The 20,675-nt window shown below is 51.1% G+C and overlaps 2 protein-coding genes across 3 annotated transcripts in view; both read left to right on the top strand.

Moving 5' to 3' along the window:
- The window catches only part of Cnksr1 (connector enhancer of kinase suppressor of Ras 1), a 460,720-nt gene that overhangs the window by 10,713 nt on the left and 429,332 nt on the right, over positions 1–20,675 (top strand). The gene's annotated exons all lie outside the window — the stretch shown is intronic.
- On the top strand, positions 596–19,777 carry Catsper4 (cation channel, sperm associated 4). 2 transcript variants are annotated; one of them, NM_001431179.1, is made up of 11 exons: positions 596–702; positions 795–869; positions 1,271–1,414; positions 5,466–5,567; positions 9,704–9,801; positions 9,967–10,087; positions 10,263–10,396; positions 15,971–16,148; positions 17,789–18,000; positions 18,267–18,432; positions 19,376–19,777. In NM_001431179.1, exons 1-11 carry the CDS (start codon positions 637–639, stop codon positions 19,424–19,426), a joined length of 1,347 nt encoding a protein of 448 aa, NP_001418108.1. In that variant the 5' UTR covers positions 596–636; the 3' UTR covers positions 19,427–19,777. The 2 variants fall into 2 exon arrangements, with proteins under 2 accessions (NP_001418108.1, NP_001418109.1); NM_001431180.1 differs by lacking the exon at positions 17,789–18,000.

Here is a 20,675-nt window from a genome sequence, read left to right as displayed (position 1 = left end):
ATCCCCCCACTCACCCCTGCCCTACTAACACAGGGATAAAGAGATGTCATGTCAGGCTACAGTGAGTGCTTTCCATTGTAGGGTGACTTAGGTGACAAGCTCTCTGTGTAGCCTGTTACCCTGAGTTATACACCCAGGGCCCCTGTGCCAGGGTACCGAGCTCTGTTGTCATGAATCTGGCCTGTCTATCTCTCCCTAGACTTTAGAGGTCAGACCTGCTCCCCTGTCCTAGCCCTAGGGAACAACGTCCACTTAGTAAAGAGATTTATCTTTCTGAAAGGCCAGTGGGACATGGGCATGTCTCTTGTCTTCCCCTTCTCTCAGCCCCACCTCTAGTACCTGGATCTAGAAAGGGGACCTCTGTTTGCTGTATTTAGACGGTAGGAGAGGCTAGACCTATTCCCACCAGTCTCTAACCTCTGACCCCAATCCTGAAGTCCTTGGCTGAATACTTGGCTCTCTCTGTGAGGTACCTCGTGGTAGGAGCTTTTTTTTTTTTTTTTTGATCTGCTTGGAATGTCTGGATGGAACACAGAAGGTTGTAGGTAACAGCTGCCTCTGTGATCTCACCACAAGGGGGAGAAAGATTGCTTGCAGCAAAGAGGCAGACTCTGAGGAGAAGGGGACAGAGCAAAGATGTCTGAAAAACACAAGTGGTGGCACCAGGTGGATGCCATCGATGTCCAACATGGAGGCTTTAAGGTAGGGAGCCCCTGCCTGGCACTTGCCGCCAAGCCGGCATCCTAGGTTGGGTGGGGACAGTGGCCACACTGAAGGTCTGTTCCTCTCTACAGAAAAAAACCTATGAGCTCATGGGTCGGCATGAGGAGCAAGTGCTTATCAACCGCAGGGACGTCATGGAGAAGAAGGTGAGGAGGGAGGGAGGAAGGTAGGGACAGGCAGGGCTGATATCTGAGGTGACTGTCACCCTATATGTCCCTCTTGCAGCTCTCTGCCCTTTAAATGCCCTCCCTGAGGGCCTTCCTTTGGAAATAATGCCCATTGGAGTGATTCTTCATAGAAGCCCCTATAATGTGACAGCCACTCAGCAGCAGAGACCCCCCCAAAATCCCGAAGGTCCCCAGTAGTGTCCCTCTTTTTGATGACCATTTAGGTTGTGACTACTATATAGAAACAGGCCTTTGGTGAACTCAGACATGATCATCCTCTAGGTCAGACCCCCGAGTAACCCCTTCACCAGGAAGAGGCAGAGGAGTTACGGTCATGGTAGTGACTCCTGCCTGAAGGAGGGGCTTCTGTCTCCTTCCAGGATGCCTGGGACGTGCAGGAGTTCATCACTCAAATGTACATCAAGCAGTTGCTTCGCCATCCGGCCTTCCAGCTGTTGCTGGCCTTTCTGCTGGTGACTAACGCCATTACCATTGCTCTCCGCACCAACTCTTATCTCGGTCAGGTGGGATGCTGGCTTGATCTCTACCCCCACAGGCTCTGACCTGGGACAAATAGCTTTCCTCTCTGGCCCGTGGCTCTCTGTCTGTGTGTGATGGTTGCATGGTTCTTCGAAAGTCTGGTCTCCACCCAGACGTGGGGTAGCAAGCCTAAGACAGAGGCAGAAAGGCAGAGAGGGGCAGAGAGATGCAAAAAGAGGCAGAGAGGCAGAGGCAGAAGTAGATGCTGAAGAAGTAGTTCAGCAGGCTCCATGCTGGGCTGGTGAGACTATGTTAAAGTAAATAGTGTGTCATTGTTGGTCTTGCGTGGGATCTGTACATTGAGAAAAACTCCTTGGGGTGGAGACATGGCTCAGGGGCTAAGAATGCTTGCTGCTCTTCCAGAGAACCCAGTATGGATCCCCAGAATCAAAATAAAAGATGGAGGCCATGGTCCAGTATATGTCTGTAATCCCAGCTCTCCTGTGGAGACATGGGAAGTGGGGACAGCAGAATTCCCCAGAAACTCAGGTTAGCTAGCCTGGGTGGCAAACAGTAAGACAAGACCCTGCCTCCAAATGGCAGGGACCAGTTCTTACATTGTTCTCTGATTGCCACATACACAAACACACAGGTGTGTGCACACATGCAGGCACATACACATGCACACACACAGGGACACACACAGGCACATATACACAGGGATACACAGGCCCACATACAACAGGCACATACACAGGCACTCACAGAGCTACACACACACAGGGACACAGCGAGGAAGAGGAGGAGAAAGAGAAAAGAAACATGAGAGAATTCATAAACCCGAGAGCCCAGGCTTGCTTCAAACTTCCCCTGTCTCCCAGGCTGCCCTCAAACTCCAAACTACTTTAGTTTTGTTAGTGCTGCCATTATACCTGTGCTCTGTGACACTTGATAGATTTCCTGTTCTTTTAGTTTTTATTTATCTCCTTGGTTTGAGACAAGATCTTACTGCGTGACTCAGCTTGGTCTCAGATTTATGACTCTCCGATCTCAAGCACCTGAGTGCTGCGATTACAGATGTATGCCGCCGTGCCTGATGGGTTTTTTGTTTGTTTGTTTGTTTTAAATGTTTATTTATTTTATGTATATAGGTACACTGTAGCTGTCTTCAAACATTTCAGACACACCAGAAAAGGGCATCAGATCTCATTACAGATGGTTATGAGCCACCATGTGGTTGCTGGGAATTGAACTCAGGACCTCTGGAAGAGCAGTCAGTGCTCTTAAGTGCTGAGCCATCTCTCCAGCACCTTTGTTTGTTTTTTTATTTGTTCTTTAGACAGAGCTCCATATAGCCCAAGATGCCTTCATATAGATGTATGTGTATATATATATACATATATGTGTGTGTATATATACATATATACATACATATATGTGTATAATATATATGTGTGTGCATGTACATATACACATATGTGTGTGCATGTATATATACACATATACGTGTGTGCATATATATGTATACATGCATAATCCGAGGAGGGATTTGAAAGCCTACAGCTTCCTCCTAAGTTCTGGGGATCCAGATGTGAGTCACCCCATCTGGCAGTTTTAATTTCTGATGAGTTCTAGACATATATGCTGCTTAAATTCAGTAAGTCCCGGGTGGTAGTGACAGCTGAGTTCAGAAAGATGGTTGGTGGCCAGATCACATATGGTCTTTACGTCAAGGGAGATACGTTTGTATCCAGGAAAAGATTGAAGCAGCATTGAAGTGAAATGAAGTTTAGAATTGAATTGAGCTGAATTTTAGAAAGTGTACTGGCTGGGGCTGGAGAGATAGACCAGTGGCTAGAGCACTTGTAGCTCTTGGTTTCTGGAACATACATTAAGCAGTTTACAACGGCCTATAACACAAGGTCTAGTCCTCTTTTGGTCTCCAAGGGAACCCTGCACGTGTGTGGTGCACATACGAACTGCACACTTTTTATAAGAAAAGAATCTCATAAAAGACACTGGTTGCCAACAGTGTGGACCATGCAATGAAGAGGGTTAAGAATGAGAGAAAATAAACCGAGATGGGTCAGAGATGTCCTGGAGAAAGATACTGTGACCGGACCAGGACGATGGTGGTAGGTAAGAAGAGCTCATGTCCGGGTGCTCTTCCGCCGCCTCCTCATGGCACTTGGACTGAGCCCAAGGCCTGGCACATGCTAGGCTAACCTTATACCAGAGCCCTAAGGTCATGGGCTTCTCTGATGAATTACATGACTAGTCAGATTTAGCGAGCCTTTACTACGTACCACCTTATTTTTATCACATGTCACTTTGTGCAGGGAGACACAGGAACTGCAGCAAGTTGATAGTTGACTTTGTGGCCTGGGCAGCCATGTGGGACCGGTGCTTAGGAGACAGCTCAAGAGGAGCAGAGAGACCTAAAAGGCTGGGTGCACAGGGCTGGGGGTGAGCACTGGAGAGCTGCCCGTGTTGGGGTCGGGGGCAAGGTTGAGTGGACATGGCATTTAGAGTGTGAGGGCAGGAGAGGGCCAGGACAGGTTCCCCAGAAGAGGAGGGGATGGCGAAGGTGGGAGGCTGACTGAGGGGTGACCAATGGCAAATAGTAAACTCAGGAGAGTGACAGCCAAGGGGAACAGCCTGTAGGGCAGGCCCTGGTGAGGAGCAAGCCTGACAAAGACTCCCCAAAGTAAGCACCCTTGGCTTCCCCCCAGAACTGGCTAACAGGGGAGCTTGCACAGTGAGGACAGTGGAGGTCCATGCATGAGCCATTGCCAGGTTATGAAATGAATTCAGACTGCAGATGTCAGCATTCTGACAGTGAAATGGAACTGGGAGAAAAAAGGGAGGGGAGAGGGACAGGGGAGCCACGTTCTCTCTCTCTCTCTCTCTCTCTCTCTCTCTCTCCCCCTCCCCCCCCTCTCCCCTCTCTCTCTCTCCTCTCTCTCTGTTACCACAACAAGAATGTGGACATCCAAGAACAACTTGCAGGAGGAGTGAGTTCTCTCCTTCCATTGTGGGATCCAACTAAGGTGGTCAGGCATGCTGGCACATCTCTGGCCACTGAGCCATCCTGCCAGTCTCTGAAGACCATTTTCTCAAATGTAAAGCAGCTCTTATTATGGTTCTCAGTCAAAACTGCCGGAACTGGGGTTGAGGATGTCGTGCAGTTGGTAAATAAGGAATTCAAGGTCATCCTTGGCTATGTAGTTTTGGGGCCAGCCTGGGCTACATGAGAATGTCTCCGATAACATAGTAAAACAGGAAGAAGAAAAAAAGATGAAGCCTGAAAGCCTACTGTTGAGTTTGTGACTGTGAAGGTCAGTCCCTAGAAGCATGTAGGCTCAATAATCGTGGGTGTGAACAGCAAGAAGGCCCACTCGAGGGACAGGGAACCTGTTGACTGCTGGGGCATAGAAATAGAGGAGTGAGGTGACTGCTTTGCTGGGGTTAACTCTGTGGACTGGGAGTTGTTTGAGGGTTGGGTCACAGCTATGAGAAAGCAGAAAGACCACTGTTGGACAGAAGGGAATTTGGTTTAGGCAAACCCTGGCTACTCATCCACTGAATCGTACACCCAGGGTACATGCCCTGGATCTAGAGTGGGGAGGGCACCTCAGACCTGACCCAGAGAACTTGAGATGCTGGAATAAGCAGGGGTTGTAGAGGCCAGACTAGCAGAGAAGCTCCCTGGAATATGGGGCCCTGCAGCTCCTGGGGGCCATGCCTTTTTCTTGAAGTTCCAGAGCCCGCTTAGACGTTTTTAGATCTCCCTTTCCCAAATAGCCTGCTCTAGAGGTCAGGGGTGAAGAAGGCTAGCTGGCTCCTAATTCTCCATCCGTGAGATGCGACAGAAAAGGAAACTACTTTCCAAAGCAGTATTGACAGTCACATGACAGAGTTTTGGTACGGCCTGGCTTCTGTGCAGGGAGTATCCCTCCCGCCAAAGGAAACCATAGAGATATTGAGGAGGAAGAGTAGCCAGGGTACCCCCTCCACACATACATACCCTCTCTCCAGCCGGACGTAAGTCCTGCTCACTGACACCTCGTCCCCCTTTCTCTGTCTTCCATATAGAAACACTATGAGTTATTCTCGACTATAGATGACATTGTGTTGACAATCCTTATCTGTGAGGTTCTCCTTGGCTGGCTGAACGGATTCTGGATTTTCTGGAAGGTGAGCTCGGGGGAATTCCTGGCAATACCCTTACCTTATCCCTCCATTATTGAGCTTTTGCCCTGCAAAGTGAAGGGTTTTTGTATGGAGAGATTTGTATGGAGTATCGGTGAGTGAATGAATGTGTGTGTGTGTGTGTGTGTGTGTGTGTGTGTGTGTGTGTGTGTGTGTGTGTAGCAGAATATGAGGAGTTCAGGAAATGCCCCCTCCTTGTGTTGCAAACCCCGGCTCCTGCCTTCCCAGCTCCCTCTATTCACCCACACCCAGATTTCTGTATCTGGGGAATGGAGTTGAGGGATTGAGAGTGTCTACCTTGATTTACAAGGTTCTGGATCAGTACTTCTGTAAACAACTTCTGTAATTAGGTCATTTGTATTTTAAGCTTTCTGGGTCCTAGTCCCCGTCGCAACAATTCACCTCTGTCGGGTAGCACAAAGCCGTGCCAGACAGAACATGGATGAATGGGCGTGGCTATATTCCAAAAAATGCTCTTTCCCCCACCTCAGGGTTGTTGATAAAGTGTTTGTTCATTTGTTTATTTGAGAGTCTTACTATGTGGCCCAGGCTGACCCCAAACCCTTGAGATCCAATTAACTGGGACTACTATCTGGATTGGCTCTAGTCCAGTGAGACTTCATTTGTCTCACTTACAATCCCAGTAGTTACGAGGCTGAGGTAAAAGGGTCATGAGTTCAAGGCCTGCCTGGCCTAAGTCATGGGGCACTGTCTCCAGAAGCCAGACACTTTGTGTGTGAACACTGCGATTTGAGTTTCATGTAAGTTTCACATTTCCCAAGCCAGTCTGCTCATGTCCTCTTCTTCCCTTGCTTTATTTTTTTTTCTTTTCTTTTTTTTCGATGCTGGGGACCGAACCCAGGGCCTTACACTTGCTTTATTTTTTTATTTTTATTTTTTACAGCGTTGCACCTGCATGTACACGTGCAGGCCAGAAGAGGGCATCAGATCTCATTATAGATGGTTGTGAGCCACCATGTGGTTGCTGGGAATTGAACTCCGGACCTCTGGATGAGCAGACAGTGCTCTTAACCTCTGAGCCATCTCTCCAGCCATCTCTCCAGCCCCCTCCCTTGCTTTAAAAACCACGCACCAACTCCTTAGGATGTCTTCAGGAAGGTTCTTCCAGACTAGGCCTCTGCTGCTCTGAGTCTCCATTCGAGTTTCTACTTCTCTCTCTGGTAAAGTTAAAGTCTATTCTCTATCTGCCTCTCTCAGAAGAATCTGTGAGCCCAGCAGGGCAAAAATTTGTATCTTCAGAAAATGGATCAAGATAGGGGATTCAGGGACTGGAGAGATAGCTCAGTGGTTAAGAGCACTGACTGCTCTTCTAGAGGTCCTGAGTTCAATTTCCAGCAACCACATGGTGGCTCACAACCATCTGTAATGGGATCTGGTCCCCTCTTCTGGTATGTCTGAAGTCAGTGACAGTGTGCTCATACAGAAATAAATCTTTAAAAAAAAAGTTAGGGGATCCAGCAGGAGCTTAATTCTGGTGGATTTGTAGCCCAGCCAATTTGTGCTGAGAACACAGGGGTCTCACACTTACCTGGTGTCTCATTCACTGTTCTAGTGCAGTGAAGAGACACCATGACCAAGGCTCTTATAAAGTAAAGCATTTATTGAGGCTGGCTTACAGGTTCAGAGGGTGAGTCCATTATCATCAGACAGGAAGCATGGCAGTAGGCAGGCAGGCAGTGTGCTGAGGCAATAGCTAAGAGCTTTGCATCCTGGTTCACAGGCAATAGGCAGTAAGGGGGGAAGGAGAGGGAGAGGGGGTGGGGGAAGAGGGAGAGGGGGTGGGGGAAGAGGGAGAGGGAGAGGGGGAAGAAGCAGAGGCAGAGGAAGAGGGAGAGGAACTGAGCCTATCATGGGCTTTTAAAATGTTAAAGCCTATTTCCAGTGACACATCTCCAACAAGGCCAAATCTACTCCAAGAAGACCACACTTCCCAGTCCTTCCCAACAGTTCTACTCCCTGGTGACCAAGCATTCAAACCCTAGGCTTATTTACCCATCCGCCAAGTTACACTTTGGCCCCTTAGGGTTTCCCTGTGTAACCCTGGCTGTCCTGGAACTTGCTCTTTAGACAAAGCTGGCCTTGAACTCAGAGATCTGCCTGCCTCTGCCTCTTCCTCTCAAGTACTGGGACTAAAAGCATAAGCCCACCATGGCCTGTCCCATGGCCCTCTTTTTACTTTGAGCCTTATTAAGCTTCCCAGAATGATCGTGAGCTTACACCATAGCGCAGATAAGCCTTGAATAAGGGGAGACCTCCTGTAGCTTTAATTTTTTGAAATCTACTTTTAATGATGGTTCTTAAACTCTTTAACCTCCCTTCTAGCCTACCACTTACCAGAGATAGGGGAAAAGAAAGGATATTGGGGAAATGGCCCCGCTTAAAAATGGTTCTTTGGAGCAAATCCCATCTGTGTTGTCAGGAAATCAGCAGTTCAGTTCATAGGTTCACAGAGACAGCTCAGTCCACTCACAAACACTTCATGAATATATCAGCAGTCCAGTTTGGTAGTGGAGGGACAGCAGCAGCGGTGGCATGACCTAGCAGTATGAGCCAGGCCTCAGCATGAGTTATCCTAAGCCTCAGCATGAGTCAGCAGGAAGGATTCAGACCATCAGGGGTCCCAAGAGAAGTTCTCGGCTGTACCCATCTTAGCAAAGCAAAGATCAGTGAAGGCAGGAGACCAACAAGCATTGACAGCTAGTTCTATAAGCAAGCCTAGCTCAGCCTCCACCACCGGCCTGCGGAGTCCTTTCATACTCTCTCCAAACATCGCATGTCCTCCAAAGGTCTTGCCTCACCATGTGTCTTGCCTCAGCAAGAAGTGAGTCTGTCCGAGGTGATGTCACTCCGCCAATCGGCCTGAGTCTGCGGAAGTGGCAGAAGCTGCGGCAGGCACACCACTGGAAGTTTTAAGCATCTATTCACGTGCTTGCTTTAGCAGAACCTCCTTTAACCTGTGTCTGCTTCAGGGAAACATCCCTTCACATGTTTGCCCCAGCAAAACACCATCCAACACAACTGACTCTCCAAAGAGCCCTTACCCACGTCACCACCCTAACCCCTACCTTAGCCTCCTGGGGGCCTTGACTCCACAGAGGGGCAGACCTGCGTCCCCTGTGTGTGTGATATGTGATGTGGCACAGACCGCAGTCATGAGGCAAACGTGTATTTATACAGATTGCTTCCCAAATTTAAGGACATCCTCCATTAAAATGTAGGGTTTGTTTGTTTGTTTTTTGAACCTTTTCTTCAGACACACAGTGGCCAAAACTTTACTGTAAAGCATGTGGAGTCCTGGGTCCACTCCAACCCCTCAACCCACTGTGTTCAATCTCTTTAGGTAATCTTATAGCCCGTTTACCTTCTCAGCGGCTGGTTTATAATCCTTGGCAAATAGGCGTGTATTTTTAGTGCTTCCTTCTCTGACAGTAGCCTTTGGTAAACAGCGCTTTTGCACTAAGTTGCTGGCACTTATTGGGGGTCAGGGCGGGTCCTGGAATTCTGTCTGTACTAACACATGATAGGTCACTTCTTCTGTCCCCCATTGCTGGTTCTGTTCATTGTTTCAACTTCTTATTTGTTTGTTTGTTTAGAGATGGTCTCACTATGTAACACTGCCTGGCCTGGAACTCCCTCTGTAGACCAGGCTGGTCTCAAACTCACAGAGATCTAATTGCTTCTGCCTCCGGAGTGCTCCAATTAAAGACACACGTAACCACCAGCCCTAGCTACTTTAATTGTATTAATTATAGTGTATGTTACACATCACACTAAGGCAGGAGCATCCAGGAGTGTTCACGTCACCTAACTGTAGGTCAAGTCACTGTCTAAGGGGCTAGCCGTGTGTGTGTGTGTGTGTGTGTGTGTGTGTGTGTGTGTGTGTGTGTGTGTGATGGCTGTTGACAGTTGACATAGGTGTAGGACTGTGATTCTGTGTCTGCAGCATGTTGGGACAATGGGGTGACAGCCGTGAGATGGCAGTCATCTAGTTTTGTTCTTAGAGGATCGTCGAATCTCCCATGCTTGGGGTGTGGTAGGGCCGATGGGATGCTCACATGGGCTGGGCTTGATATACCCTTATGGGCTGCTCCCCTATTCAGGATGGCTGGAATATCCTCAACTTCGCCATTGTCTTTATCTTGTTTATGGGGTTCTTCATAAAACAACTGAACGAAACCTTCATCACCTACCCTCTCAGGTGAGTTGGGAGCCCTGAAGGGGGGCATCTGTCTGGCTCCAGCAAGAGCATTCGTTACCACCTGGGGCTCAGCTCTGCCTGTTTGGGAAGTTGGTGGGAGGGAGGCAACAAGGAGGAAGGGTATGGGAAAGGTCAAGAGGCATCTCTGAGAGGCACTTCCCACAGGGCTCTTCGGCTGGTTCATGTGTGTATGGCAGTGGAACCCCTGGCCAGAATCATCAGGGTCATCCTGCAGTCGATGCCGGACCTGGCCAATGTCATGGCCCTCATCCTCTTCTTTATGCTGGCAAGTGTCTTCCGACCGCAGCCTGTCTCTCTCCCTGAATAGAGCCTGAAAGGCAGTGGGGAGGGGCAGGTGCCCAGAGAAGTGAAGGACTCGGGTCTGAATCCTTGGCAGTATTTGCTTACCAAGCTCCAAGGCTGCTGGGTGAGATCAGGGTGGGTTCTGGTCTCTCTGACAGGTATTTTCTGTGTTTGGGGTCACGCTCTTTGGTGCGTTCGTGCCCAAGCACTTCCAGAACATGGGGGTGGCTCTGTATACACTCTTCATCTGCATCACCCAGGACGGATGGCTGGACATCTACATGGACTTCCAGTGAGTACAGCTCACTGGGGCTCTCAAGCTCCGTCTCCTCCTGGCTAGGGCAGGGCCGGAGTTCCTGCAAGAGGAAAACAGTATGAGAGGGGGCCCCTGGGAAGTGATGAGAGAGGGGCCCCTGGGAAGTGATGAGAGAGGGGCCCCTGGGAAGTGATGAGAGAGGGGGCCCTGGGAAGTGATGAGAGAGGGGCCTCATGGGAAGTGATGAGAGAGGGGGCCCCTGGGAAGTGATGAGAGAGGGGCCTCATGGGAAGTGATGAGAGAGGGGCCTCATGGGAAGTGATGAGAGAGGGGCCTCATGGGAAGTGATGAGAGAGGGGCCTCATGGGAAGTGATGAGAGAGGGGCCTCATGGGAAATGATGAGAGAGGGGGTGCTCCTGGGAAGTGATGAGAGAGGGGCCCCTGGGAAGTGATGAGAGAGGGGGCCCTGGGAAGTGATGAGAGAGGGGCCTCATGGGAAGTGATGAGAGAGGGGCCCCTGGGAAGTCATGAGAGAGGGGGCCCTGGGAAGTGATGAGAGAGGGGGCTCCTGGGAAGTGATGAGAGAGGGGGCCCTGGGAAGTGATGAGAGAGGGGGCCCTGGGAAGTCATGAGAGAGGGGGCCCTGGGAAGTCATGAGAGAGGGGGCCCTGGGAAGTGATGAGAGGGGGTGCTCCTGGGAAGTGATGAGAGAGGGGGCCCTGGGAAGTGATGAGAGAGGGGGCCCTGGGAAGTGATGAGAGAGGGGGCCCTGGGAAGTGATGAGAGAGGGGGCCCTGGGAAGTGATGAGAGAGGGGGCCCTGGGAAGTGATGAGAGAGGGGGCCCTGGGAAGTAATGAGAGAGGGGGCCCTGGGAAGTGATGAGAGAGGGGGCCCTGGGAAGTGATGAGAGAAGGGGCTCCTGGGAAGTGATGAGAGAGGGGGCCCTGGGAAGTCATGAGAGAGGGGGCTCCTGGGAAGTGATGAGAGAGGGGGCTCCTGGGAAGTGATGAGAGAGGGGGCCCTGGGAAGTGATGAGAGAAGGGGCTCCTGGGAAGTGATGAGAGGGGGTGCTCCTGGGAAGTGATGAGAGAGGGGGCCTTGGGAAGTGATGAGAGAGGGGGCTCCTGGGAAGTGATGAGAGAGGGGGCCCTGGGAAGTCATGAGAGAGGGGGCTCCTGGGAAGTGATGAGAGAGGGGGCTCCTGGGAAGTGATGAGAGAGGGGGCCCTGGGAAGTGATGAGAGAGGGGGCTCCTGGGAAGTGATGAGAGAGGGGGCCCTGGGAAGTAATGAGAGAGGGGGCCCTAGGAAGTGATGAGAGAGGGGGCCCTGGGAAGTGATGAGAGAGGGGGCCCTGGGAAGTGATGAGAGACGGGGCTCCTGGGAAGTGATGAGAGAGGGGGCCCTGGGAAGTGATGAGAGAAGGGGCTCCTGGGAAGTGATGAGAGAGGGGGCTCCTGGGAAGTGATGAGAGAGGGGGCCCTGGGAAGTGATGAGAGAGGGGGCTCCTGGGAAGTGATGAGAGAGGGGGCCCTGGGAAGTGATGAGAGAGGGGGCTCCTGGGAAGTGATGAGAGAGGGGCCTCATGGGAAGTGATGAGAGAGGGGGCCCTGGGAAGTGATGAGAGAAGGGGCTCCTGGGAAGTGATGAGAGGGTGCTCCTGGGAAGTGATGAGAGAGGGGGTGCTCCTGGGAAATGATGAGAGAGGGGGCCCTGGGAAGTGATGAGAGAAGGGGCTCCTGGGAAGTGATGAGAGGGTGCTCCTGGGAAGTGATGAGAGAGGGGGTGCTCCTGGGAAGTGATGAGAGAGGGGCCTCATGGGAAGTGATGAGAGAGGGGGCTCCTGGGAAGTGATGAGAGAGGGGGCCCTGGGAAGTGATGAGAGAGGGGCCTCATGGGAAATGATGAGAGAGGGGGCCCTGGGAAGTGATGAGAGAGGGGGCTCCTGGGAAGTGAGAGAGGGGGTGCTCCTGGGAAATGATGAGAGAGGGGCCTCATGGGAAATGATGAGAGAGGGGGCCCTGGGAAGTGATGAGAGAGGGGGCTCCTGGGAAGTGAGAGAGGGGGTGCTCCTGGGAAATGATGAGAGAGGGGGCCCTGGGAAGTGATGAGAGAGGGGGCTCCTGGGAAGTGAGAGAGGGGGCCCTGGGAAGTGATGAGAGAGGGGGCTCCTGGGAAGTGATGAGAGAGGGGGCCCTGGGAAGTGATGAGAGAGGGGGCTCCTGGGAAGTGATGAGAGGGGGTGCTCCTGGGAAATGATGAGAGAGGGGCCTCATGGGAAATGATGAGAGAGGGGGCCCTGGGAAGTGATGAGAGAGGGGGCTCCTGGGAAGTGAGAGAGGGGGTGCTCCTGGGAAATGATGAGAGAGGGGGCTCCTGGGAAGTGATGAGAGAGGGGGCTCCTGGGAAGTGAGAGAGGGGGCCCTGGGAAGTGATGAGAGAGGGGGCTCCTGGGAAGTGATGAGAGAGGGGGCCCTGGGAAGTGATGAGAGAGGGGGCTCCTGGGAAGTGATGAGAGAGGGGGCCCTGGGAAGTGATGAGAGAGGGGCCTCATGGGAAGTGATGAGAGAGGGGGCTCCTGGGAAGTGAGAGAGGGGGCCCTGGGAAGTGATGAGAGAGGGGGCTCCTGGGAAGTGATGAGAGAGGGGGCCCTGGGAAGTGATGAGAGAGGGGGCTCCTGGGAAGTGATGAGAGAGGGGGCTCCTGGGAAGTGATGAGAGAGGGGGCTCCTGGGAAGTGATGAGAGAGGGGGCTCCTGGGAAGTGATGAGAGAGGGGGCTCCTGGGAAGTAATGAGAGAGGGGGCCCTGGGAAGTGATGAGAGAGGGGGCTCCTGGGAAGTGATGAGAGAGGGGGCTCCTGGGAAGTGATGAGAGAGGGGGCTCCTGGGAAGTAATGAGAGAGGGGGCCCTGGGAAGTGATGAGAGAGGGGGCTCCTGGGAAGTGATGAGAGAGGGGGCTCCTGGGAAGTGATGAGAGAGGGGGCTCCTGGGAAGTAATGAGAGAGGGGGCCCTGGGAAGTGATGAGAGAGGGGGCTCCTGGGAAGTGATGAGAGAGGGGGCTCCTGGGAAGTGATGAGAGAGGGGGCTCCTGGGAAGTGATGAGAGAGGGGGCTCCTGGGAAGTAATGAGAGAGGGGGCCCTGGGAAGTGATGAGAGAGGGGGCTCCTGGGAAGTGATGAGAGAGGGGGCTCCTGGGAAGTGATGAGAGAGGGGGCCCTGGGAAGTGATGAGAGAGGGGGCTCCTGGGAAGTGAGAGAGGGGGCTCCTGGGAAGTGATGAGACTGGGCTCCTGAGACTTCCAGAAAGCTGGCCTCACAGGAAGTAAATACCCAAGGAAATCATGGCTTTTGTGGTACTTGAATCTTATTGCCACAGAAGCCTCACACGTTCGTAGGACCACCTGACCCTGTTCACGGAGATCTCAGCTACTGTGGTACAGTTGTATGACTCAACTTCTGGCCAGGAAGCAAGCCTGTGCTTGTGTCTGAGGTTACTAGGTGGCTTCCAGATTGCACCAGAGCGCAACGAGCCACCTAGATTCCTGGGAAGTTTGGGTTTAACCATTCCTGCTCAAACCTGCTCCCCAAGGTCATTTTTGTGTTCTATTCTTTGCTTCTTCTCTGTCAAGTCCAAGTCCAGTTTCACTCTGTCCCACTCTTCACTGTAAAGTAGAAGCCAGTTGGATTTCTGCAGTCAGGATTCATCTAGACACAGGGAACAGAGTTCCCAGCATTCAGGAAGCAGAGAGAGGCGAATCAGGAGTTCAAGTTAATTGTTGGCTATAATTAACAAGACTTGCTTCAAAAAGGAACAAGAGGGGAGGGGTAGGATGAGAGACATGCTGGGGTAGAGTGTTTGCCTAGCTTGGGTTCAATCCCCAGAACTGAGCAAAGCAAGATTGGTGGCCTCTACCTATATTGCACTGTGAGAGGCCAGTCTAAGAACATAAATAGAGAGAAAAGGCTGGCACAGCGGCACACGACTTTAGTCCTAGCACTTGGGAGTCAGAGGCAGGAGGAGCTTTGAAAGAACTGGGCCAGCCTGGTCTACAGACCCCATTTCAGGCTAACCAGAGTTACATGGTAAGACCTTGTTTCAAAACAAACAAACAAGCAAGCAAGCAAACAAACACAAACAATATCACCAAACCACCACCAACAACAACAAAAGGTGGGGCACTGAGGCCCAGAGCATGATTGCTGGGTGGCACAGGGAAGGCAGAGGCAGTGCAACCTCTGTTCGAGGCCAGCCAGGTCCACGTGGACTGCACAGTGGGGTGGCACTGGGCTTTTGAGTCTCTCCCCTTGCAATGGCCCTGTGACGTTAGACAAATGATTCTACTGTTGGCCTCAAACTGGCAGCCATCTTCCTGCTTCTGTCTCTTAAATGCTGAGGTTACAGATGTGGGTCACCAAGACCAGTTTTTTTATGTGTGTATTTATTTATGTTGTGGGTCTGGGCCCGTAAGCATGCTCCGGAAGCCTTCTACTACAGAGCTGCTGCTCCGACTTCTAGCTTTTAAAAGTTGGAGGGATTCATTTTATCTGTTTTGTCTTTAAATGCAGTCTAGCATAGTCCAGGATAGTCCATCACTCTAGCTCTTCCTCCGCTCACTTCCCAAGTGCTAAGCTTATGGTCATGTGACCCCACTAGCTTAGGCCGTGTAGAGGCTTCATGCTTACTAGGCAAACACTCCACCAACCATGTTTCATTTTTCTAGTTTTTTTTTGTTTTGTTTTGGAGACAGAAACTCAGGTGTCCAGACTAGCTTTGAACTTCTGCTCTCCTATCTCTATTTCCTGAGAGCTGGGCTTTATTACTTCTCTGATCCTCTATTTAATCACTCATAATTAGAGACTGCAATGCAGTATTGACGGGCTGGAGAGATGACTCAGCGGTTAAGAGCACCAACGGCGGGGTTGGGGATTTAGCTCAGTGGTAGAGTGCTTGCCTAGGAAGCGCAAGGCCCTGGGTTCTGTCCCCAGCTCCGGGGGAAAAAAGAACCAAAAAAAAAAAAAAAAAAAAGCACCAACGGCTCTTCCAGAGGTCCTGAGTTCAATTCCCAGCAACCACATGGTGGCTCACAACCACTTGTAATGGGATCTGATGCTCTCTTCTGTCTGAAGACAGCAACTGTGTACTCATATAGAATAAATAAATAAATCTTAAAAAAAATACAGTATGGACTACCTCATAGGATGGCATGAGGATCAGTCTAGAAAGATCTGTAGACTTCTGTAGACTTCTGTAGTGCAGCTCAGCATAGAGTGCTGCCATTTCCAGTAGATGTTAAGTATGGCTGGGACTTGTACTGGACATAGAAAAGGGTGCTGACTTCTGGGAGCTGGCCCTGCTGTCAGTCAGCAGAGCATGTCTCAGGGAAGAGCTGCTGTGACCAGCAGGAGAGCACTCTCTCTGCATTTACAGAGAAGAGTGTATCAGATCCCATTACAGATGGTTGTGAGCCACCATGTGGTTGTTGGGGTTTGAACTCAGGACCTCTGGAAGAGCAGTCAGTGCTCTTAACCGCTGAGCCATCTCTCCAGCCCTAAATCACTGAAGCATAAAGGGCCAGGGAAATAATGGAGCCCCTGACCACCATTTTCAGGGTGGAGGAAAGAGAGTACGCAATGGAGGTCGGGGGCGCCATCTACTTTGCTATCTTTATCACCCTCGGTGCCTTCATTGGCCTCAACTTGTTTGTCGTCGTCGTGACCACAAATCTGGAACAAATGATGAAGACGGGCGAGGAGGAAGGGCATCTGCAGCCCATAACTTTCAATGAGGTGAGCTGGGTGTGCTTGCGCACGGCTTTAGTCCCAGCGCTCGGGAGCTCTAGGCACTTGGGTTGCTGTGAGTTCGAGGCCAGCTTGGTCTCCAAAGGGAATTCCAGGACAGCCATGACTGTGGGATGGGGAGAAAGGAGCAGAACATGTGCATGGATGACCTGAGCACCTGTGGTTTTGCACACTAGAGTGCATGGAGAAAGCCAAATCCAAGGCCTGGAGTTAAGACCCCACATTTGTAATGTCCACTCTGTGCCTGAGGGAGTGCATTCCTAGATATGCCACAATTGAAGCTGAGCCTGGGGTGGCACTGGGGCATTTACCGAACTGCATCTGCATCTGAAGTTCCTCTCTCTATGACGGGAATGGTAATGATACTCGCTTGCCAGAACTCTCAGGAGAATCTCAAAGGATCTAATGACAGCTCAGAAGTAAGAACCCAACAAGTGTGTTGGAAAGCCTCTGGAGAGGTGGCTCTGTCCTTAAGAGCACTTGCTGTTCTTGCTGAGGTCCTGGGTTCGGGTCCCACTCACATGGCTACTCTCAATTATTGGTAATTCTAGTTCCAGGAGATCCCTCACTTTCTCTGGTCTCCACAGGCCTTACATGTACATGATACCTTTACTTACATATACACAGGCAAGTCATTCCTACACATTCAATAAAAGTAAATACTTGCTGGGCGTGGTGGTGCACACCTTTGACTCCTGCAGAGGCAGGTGGATCTCTTTTTTTTTTTTTTTTGGTTCTTTTTTTCGGAGCTGGGGACCAAACCCAGGGCCTTGCGCTTCCTAGGTAAGCGCTCTACCACTGAGCTAAATCCCCAGCCCCCAGGTGGATCTCTTAATTTGAGGTCAGCTTGGTCTAATAGAGTGAGTTCTAGCCAGGGCTACAGAGAAACTTTGTCTTGAAAAAGAGGGGGGGGGGAGGGAGAGACAGAGAGACAGAGAGACAGAGAGAGAGAGAGAGAGAGAGAGAGAGAGAGAGAGAGAGGAGAGAACTTGTTAAATGTTAACTACCCAGTATTCACTTGGCAGAATTTCTTCCTTCCTTTCTTTCTTTCTTTCTTTCTTTCCTTCTTTCTTTCTTTCTTTCTTTCAAGATTTATTTATTATATACATGAGTACACTGTCGCTGTCTTCAGACACCAGAAGAGGGCATCAGATCCCATTACAGATGGTTGTGAGCCACCATGTGGTTGCTGGGAATTGAACTCAGGACCTCTGGAAGAGCAGTCAGTGCTCTTAACCACTGAGCCACCTCTCCAGCCCCAGAATTTCTGTAAGGTGGAGTGGACGTGGACCTTGGAAAGGTTAGAGGGCCACGGCCACCATCACTTCAGAGTAGATAGAACTTTAGAGGTTTTCTGGAGTAAGAATTTCCAGAGGTAAAAGAGGGGCTTATGTGCCTGAATTTGAGTTACCGCAACAAGCTAGGCTAAGTATGACTGGAGCTAAGAACTGGGCCCAGTGTTAGATGGCTTGCCTGGCTTGCTGGAGGCCCTGGGTTCCATCCTTAGTATGCACAGATTAAAATGTTCTGATACCTAATGAAATTAAAGGGGAATGTCCTAAGAGATGCATCCTCCCTGAAGCCCCACGACCCTGAACTGTCTCTCTCCCTCCATCCACTGTCCCCAGAAAGATGCAGAGGAAGAGGACTGGACCGATGAGCTACCACTGGTCCATTGTACAGAGGCCCGCAAGGAGACTTCCGCAGTCCCTCAGGAACCACTGGTTGGGGGCCCCCTGCGTAACCTCTCGGAAAAGACCTGTGATAACTTCTGCTTGGTTCTTGAAGCAATACAGGAGAACTTGCTGGAATACAAAGAGATCCGAGACGAGCTCAACACGTAGGGAGGGTTCTGAGGAGTCTGAGCTAGGCCTGGCCTCCAGCTCATTTGCCCAGGGTTCATGCTTCTCAGCTCAGGAGCTGGCATCCTGACCCTTGGGTCATTCTTGTCTGCTGGGAGGAGTCCACACAGCCTGGGTCTCCCTGAAGGCTGTTTCAAAGGCCAGGAGAAGTAGTTAGCAGGGAGGGGAAAAGAAGGTGCACACCAGGGAGGAGATGGAAAGGCTTCAACAACGCCAGCAAACACATTGTCTCTTCCTCCCCCAGGATCATGGAGGAGGTGCGCTCCATCCGTTACAACCAAGAGCAGGAAAACGTGATCATGCACAAGCGTACCTCCAAAAGCATGACATTCCCAAGCGAGTCCTCTGCAGACATTCGGGAGATGGCTAACAAGCAAGACTTGATCACTGCACTAGTCGACAGGGAAAAGGTGCGAGTTCCTTTCTCTACCTAATCGACATCCCTGCCCCCCACCCCCAAACACACACACCCCACGGGTACCAATAGCCTACAGGCGCATAGCGAAGGTTTCCTTCCTTTTCCTGTAGACCCACTAAAATCCCCACCCATCTTAGCTGGCACCACCCAATCTGGCCAAGTCTTATCATTTCCTTCTCAGAGAGGTCCTGTCTCCTCCCATCAGGCCTAGGGAGCCAATCCGTGTTGTTCCCCACCCTCGGCACCTACAAATCTATTCTTGAGTGCTTCTGCCAGCTCGGCTCTTCCTTACAAACAGATGTTTAGCTCCACCTTGGGCAAAGGGCCTTCTGTGTGTGTCTGTGTGTCTCTGTGAGTTTGTGTGTATGTATATCTATGTGTTTATGTGTTTGTCTCTGAGTGTCTATATGTTTCTATGTGTGTGTGTGTGTCTGTCTGTCTGTCTGTGTGCTTGTGTGTGTGTGTGTGTGTGTGTGTGTGTGTCTGCCTCCTAGCTCATGGGACTGCAGGGAAACAGTCTTGGGGATACCTGAGCTCTCCAGTTTAGAGTGGGTACTAAGCATGCTAGAGTTACCCGGATGGAGCAGCTGCTGAGGCAGGAGGAGGGGGAGGAGGAGGAAGAAGAAAAGGAAGAGGAGGAAGAGGAGGAGGAAGAAGAGGAGGGGGAGGAGGGGGAGAAGAGGAAGAGGAAGAGGAGGAACAGGAGGAACAGGAGGAAGAAGAGGAGGAGGAGGAAGAGGAGGAAGAGAAGGGGGAAGAGGAGGGGGAAGAAGAGGAAGAGGAAGAAGAGGAACAGGAGGAAGAAGAAGAGGAAGAGGAGGGAGGAGGGGAGGAGGAAGGAAGAAAAGGGGGGGAGGAGGAGAGGAGGAAGAGGAGGAGGGAGCAGGCTGTCCCATTAAGGAAGCAGAATGACAAAAAGATCTCTTGGTTTGCAGGTGTATGATTCTACCACAAACATAGGTATCAAACACAAGTCCAGCCACTGAGACGGCAGTATGGGAACTGAAGGCCTGCACACACAGGGCCAGCTGCTGCATCCCAAACTGGAGCCCATCCCTCTCCCTTCCACCCGGGCAGCAGAGGCCATGGGGCTGGAAAGGTGGCAGCATCTGCAGGGCTTATGCCTGGGAGCCTCAAGTCCAGAGGAGTCAGGATTCTGGACGAGAGCGGAAGTACAGAAAGGCGTAGCCAGACTTTGGCCTAAAGATGAGTATCCCTGACCTCTGCTTCAGCCAGAGCTGGATGAGGCCTGTGTGGGCCCAAGCACCATAAAGAGAAGAGCCAGCCAGGCCAGTGAGACCGTGTGCACCGAAAATAAACTTTTGTGTTATAACCAATGTGTCTGCCTGCTACCTGTTCCGCACCCCTGTCTTTGGTGAAAAGAGAAGATAGATCTTGTATCCTCAAAGCCCCCTTGCTTGGAAGATGGTGGTTCATACCTTATTCCCAGCAGTGAGGAAATAGAGGTAGGAGAATCAAGAATTCAAGGACATCCTCAGCTACATGTAATTAAAGGCCAGCATGGGTAACATAAGACACCATCTCTAACAAAACAAAACATACAAACCCACCAGCCTGTGCTGAATGTGGTGACAACTATACAATCCCAGCCCCTGAGAGACTGAGAGAGGAAGCTTGAAGAGAGTTGGAAGCTAGCCTGGACTTCTCAGTGAGAACTTGTTTTGGGGGTTGGGGTAGGAAAATGGTCGGTTAGTCTGATGACCCCCTTAAGGGCTTCTGATCCTATGAAGTTGTTCCTCAGATCATTTTGACTTAATGATAGAGATATAACCCCTGAGCTAAATTAGGGTGAGGGTGCTGTTTCTGGTATCATGCTTGGGAGTCCCTGTCTGAAGAAGCAGGCTGAGTCCTCTGTCCTCTCTCACCCTAGGAAGCCCTGACAGGATTACCACAGCCCATGCTGCACAGGTAGCTCTACCCTTGGACATCAAAGGGTGGCCAGCTAAAGTGTGAGTCCTCAAAGGCCTTCTGGAAAAGAACCATATTGAGGCTTACTGGGGAGAAGTGGGAGGATTTTGTGAGTCAAATGAAGTCTGGTGGGAGAACTCAGGGTCTGTGGATGGAGTGGTGGCTGAGAGCTTACATCAAGGTCTGCAAGCATGAGGTAGAGGGAATACTGGGAATGGATGGTGGAGGCTTTTGAAATCTCAAAGCCATCCCCAGTCTTCAACAAGGCCACACCTCCCAATCCTTCCCAAACAGTTCCACTAACTG

Source organism: Rattus norvegicus, chromosome 5 (assembly GCF_021556685.1).
Source record: "Rattus norvegicus strain SHRSP/BbbUtx chromosome 5, alternate assembly SHRSP_T2T, whole genome shotgun sequence".
NCBI lineage: Eukaryota > Metazoa > Chordata > Mammalia > Rodentia > Muridae > Rattus > Rattus norvegicus.
The sequence above is the reverse complement of the archived record's forward strand: the minus strand, read 5'-3'. Positions and strand labels throughout refer to the sequence as shown.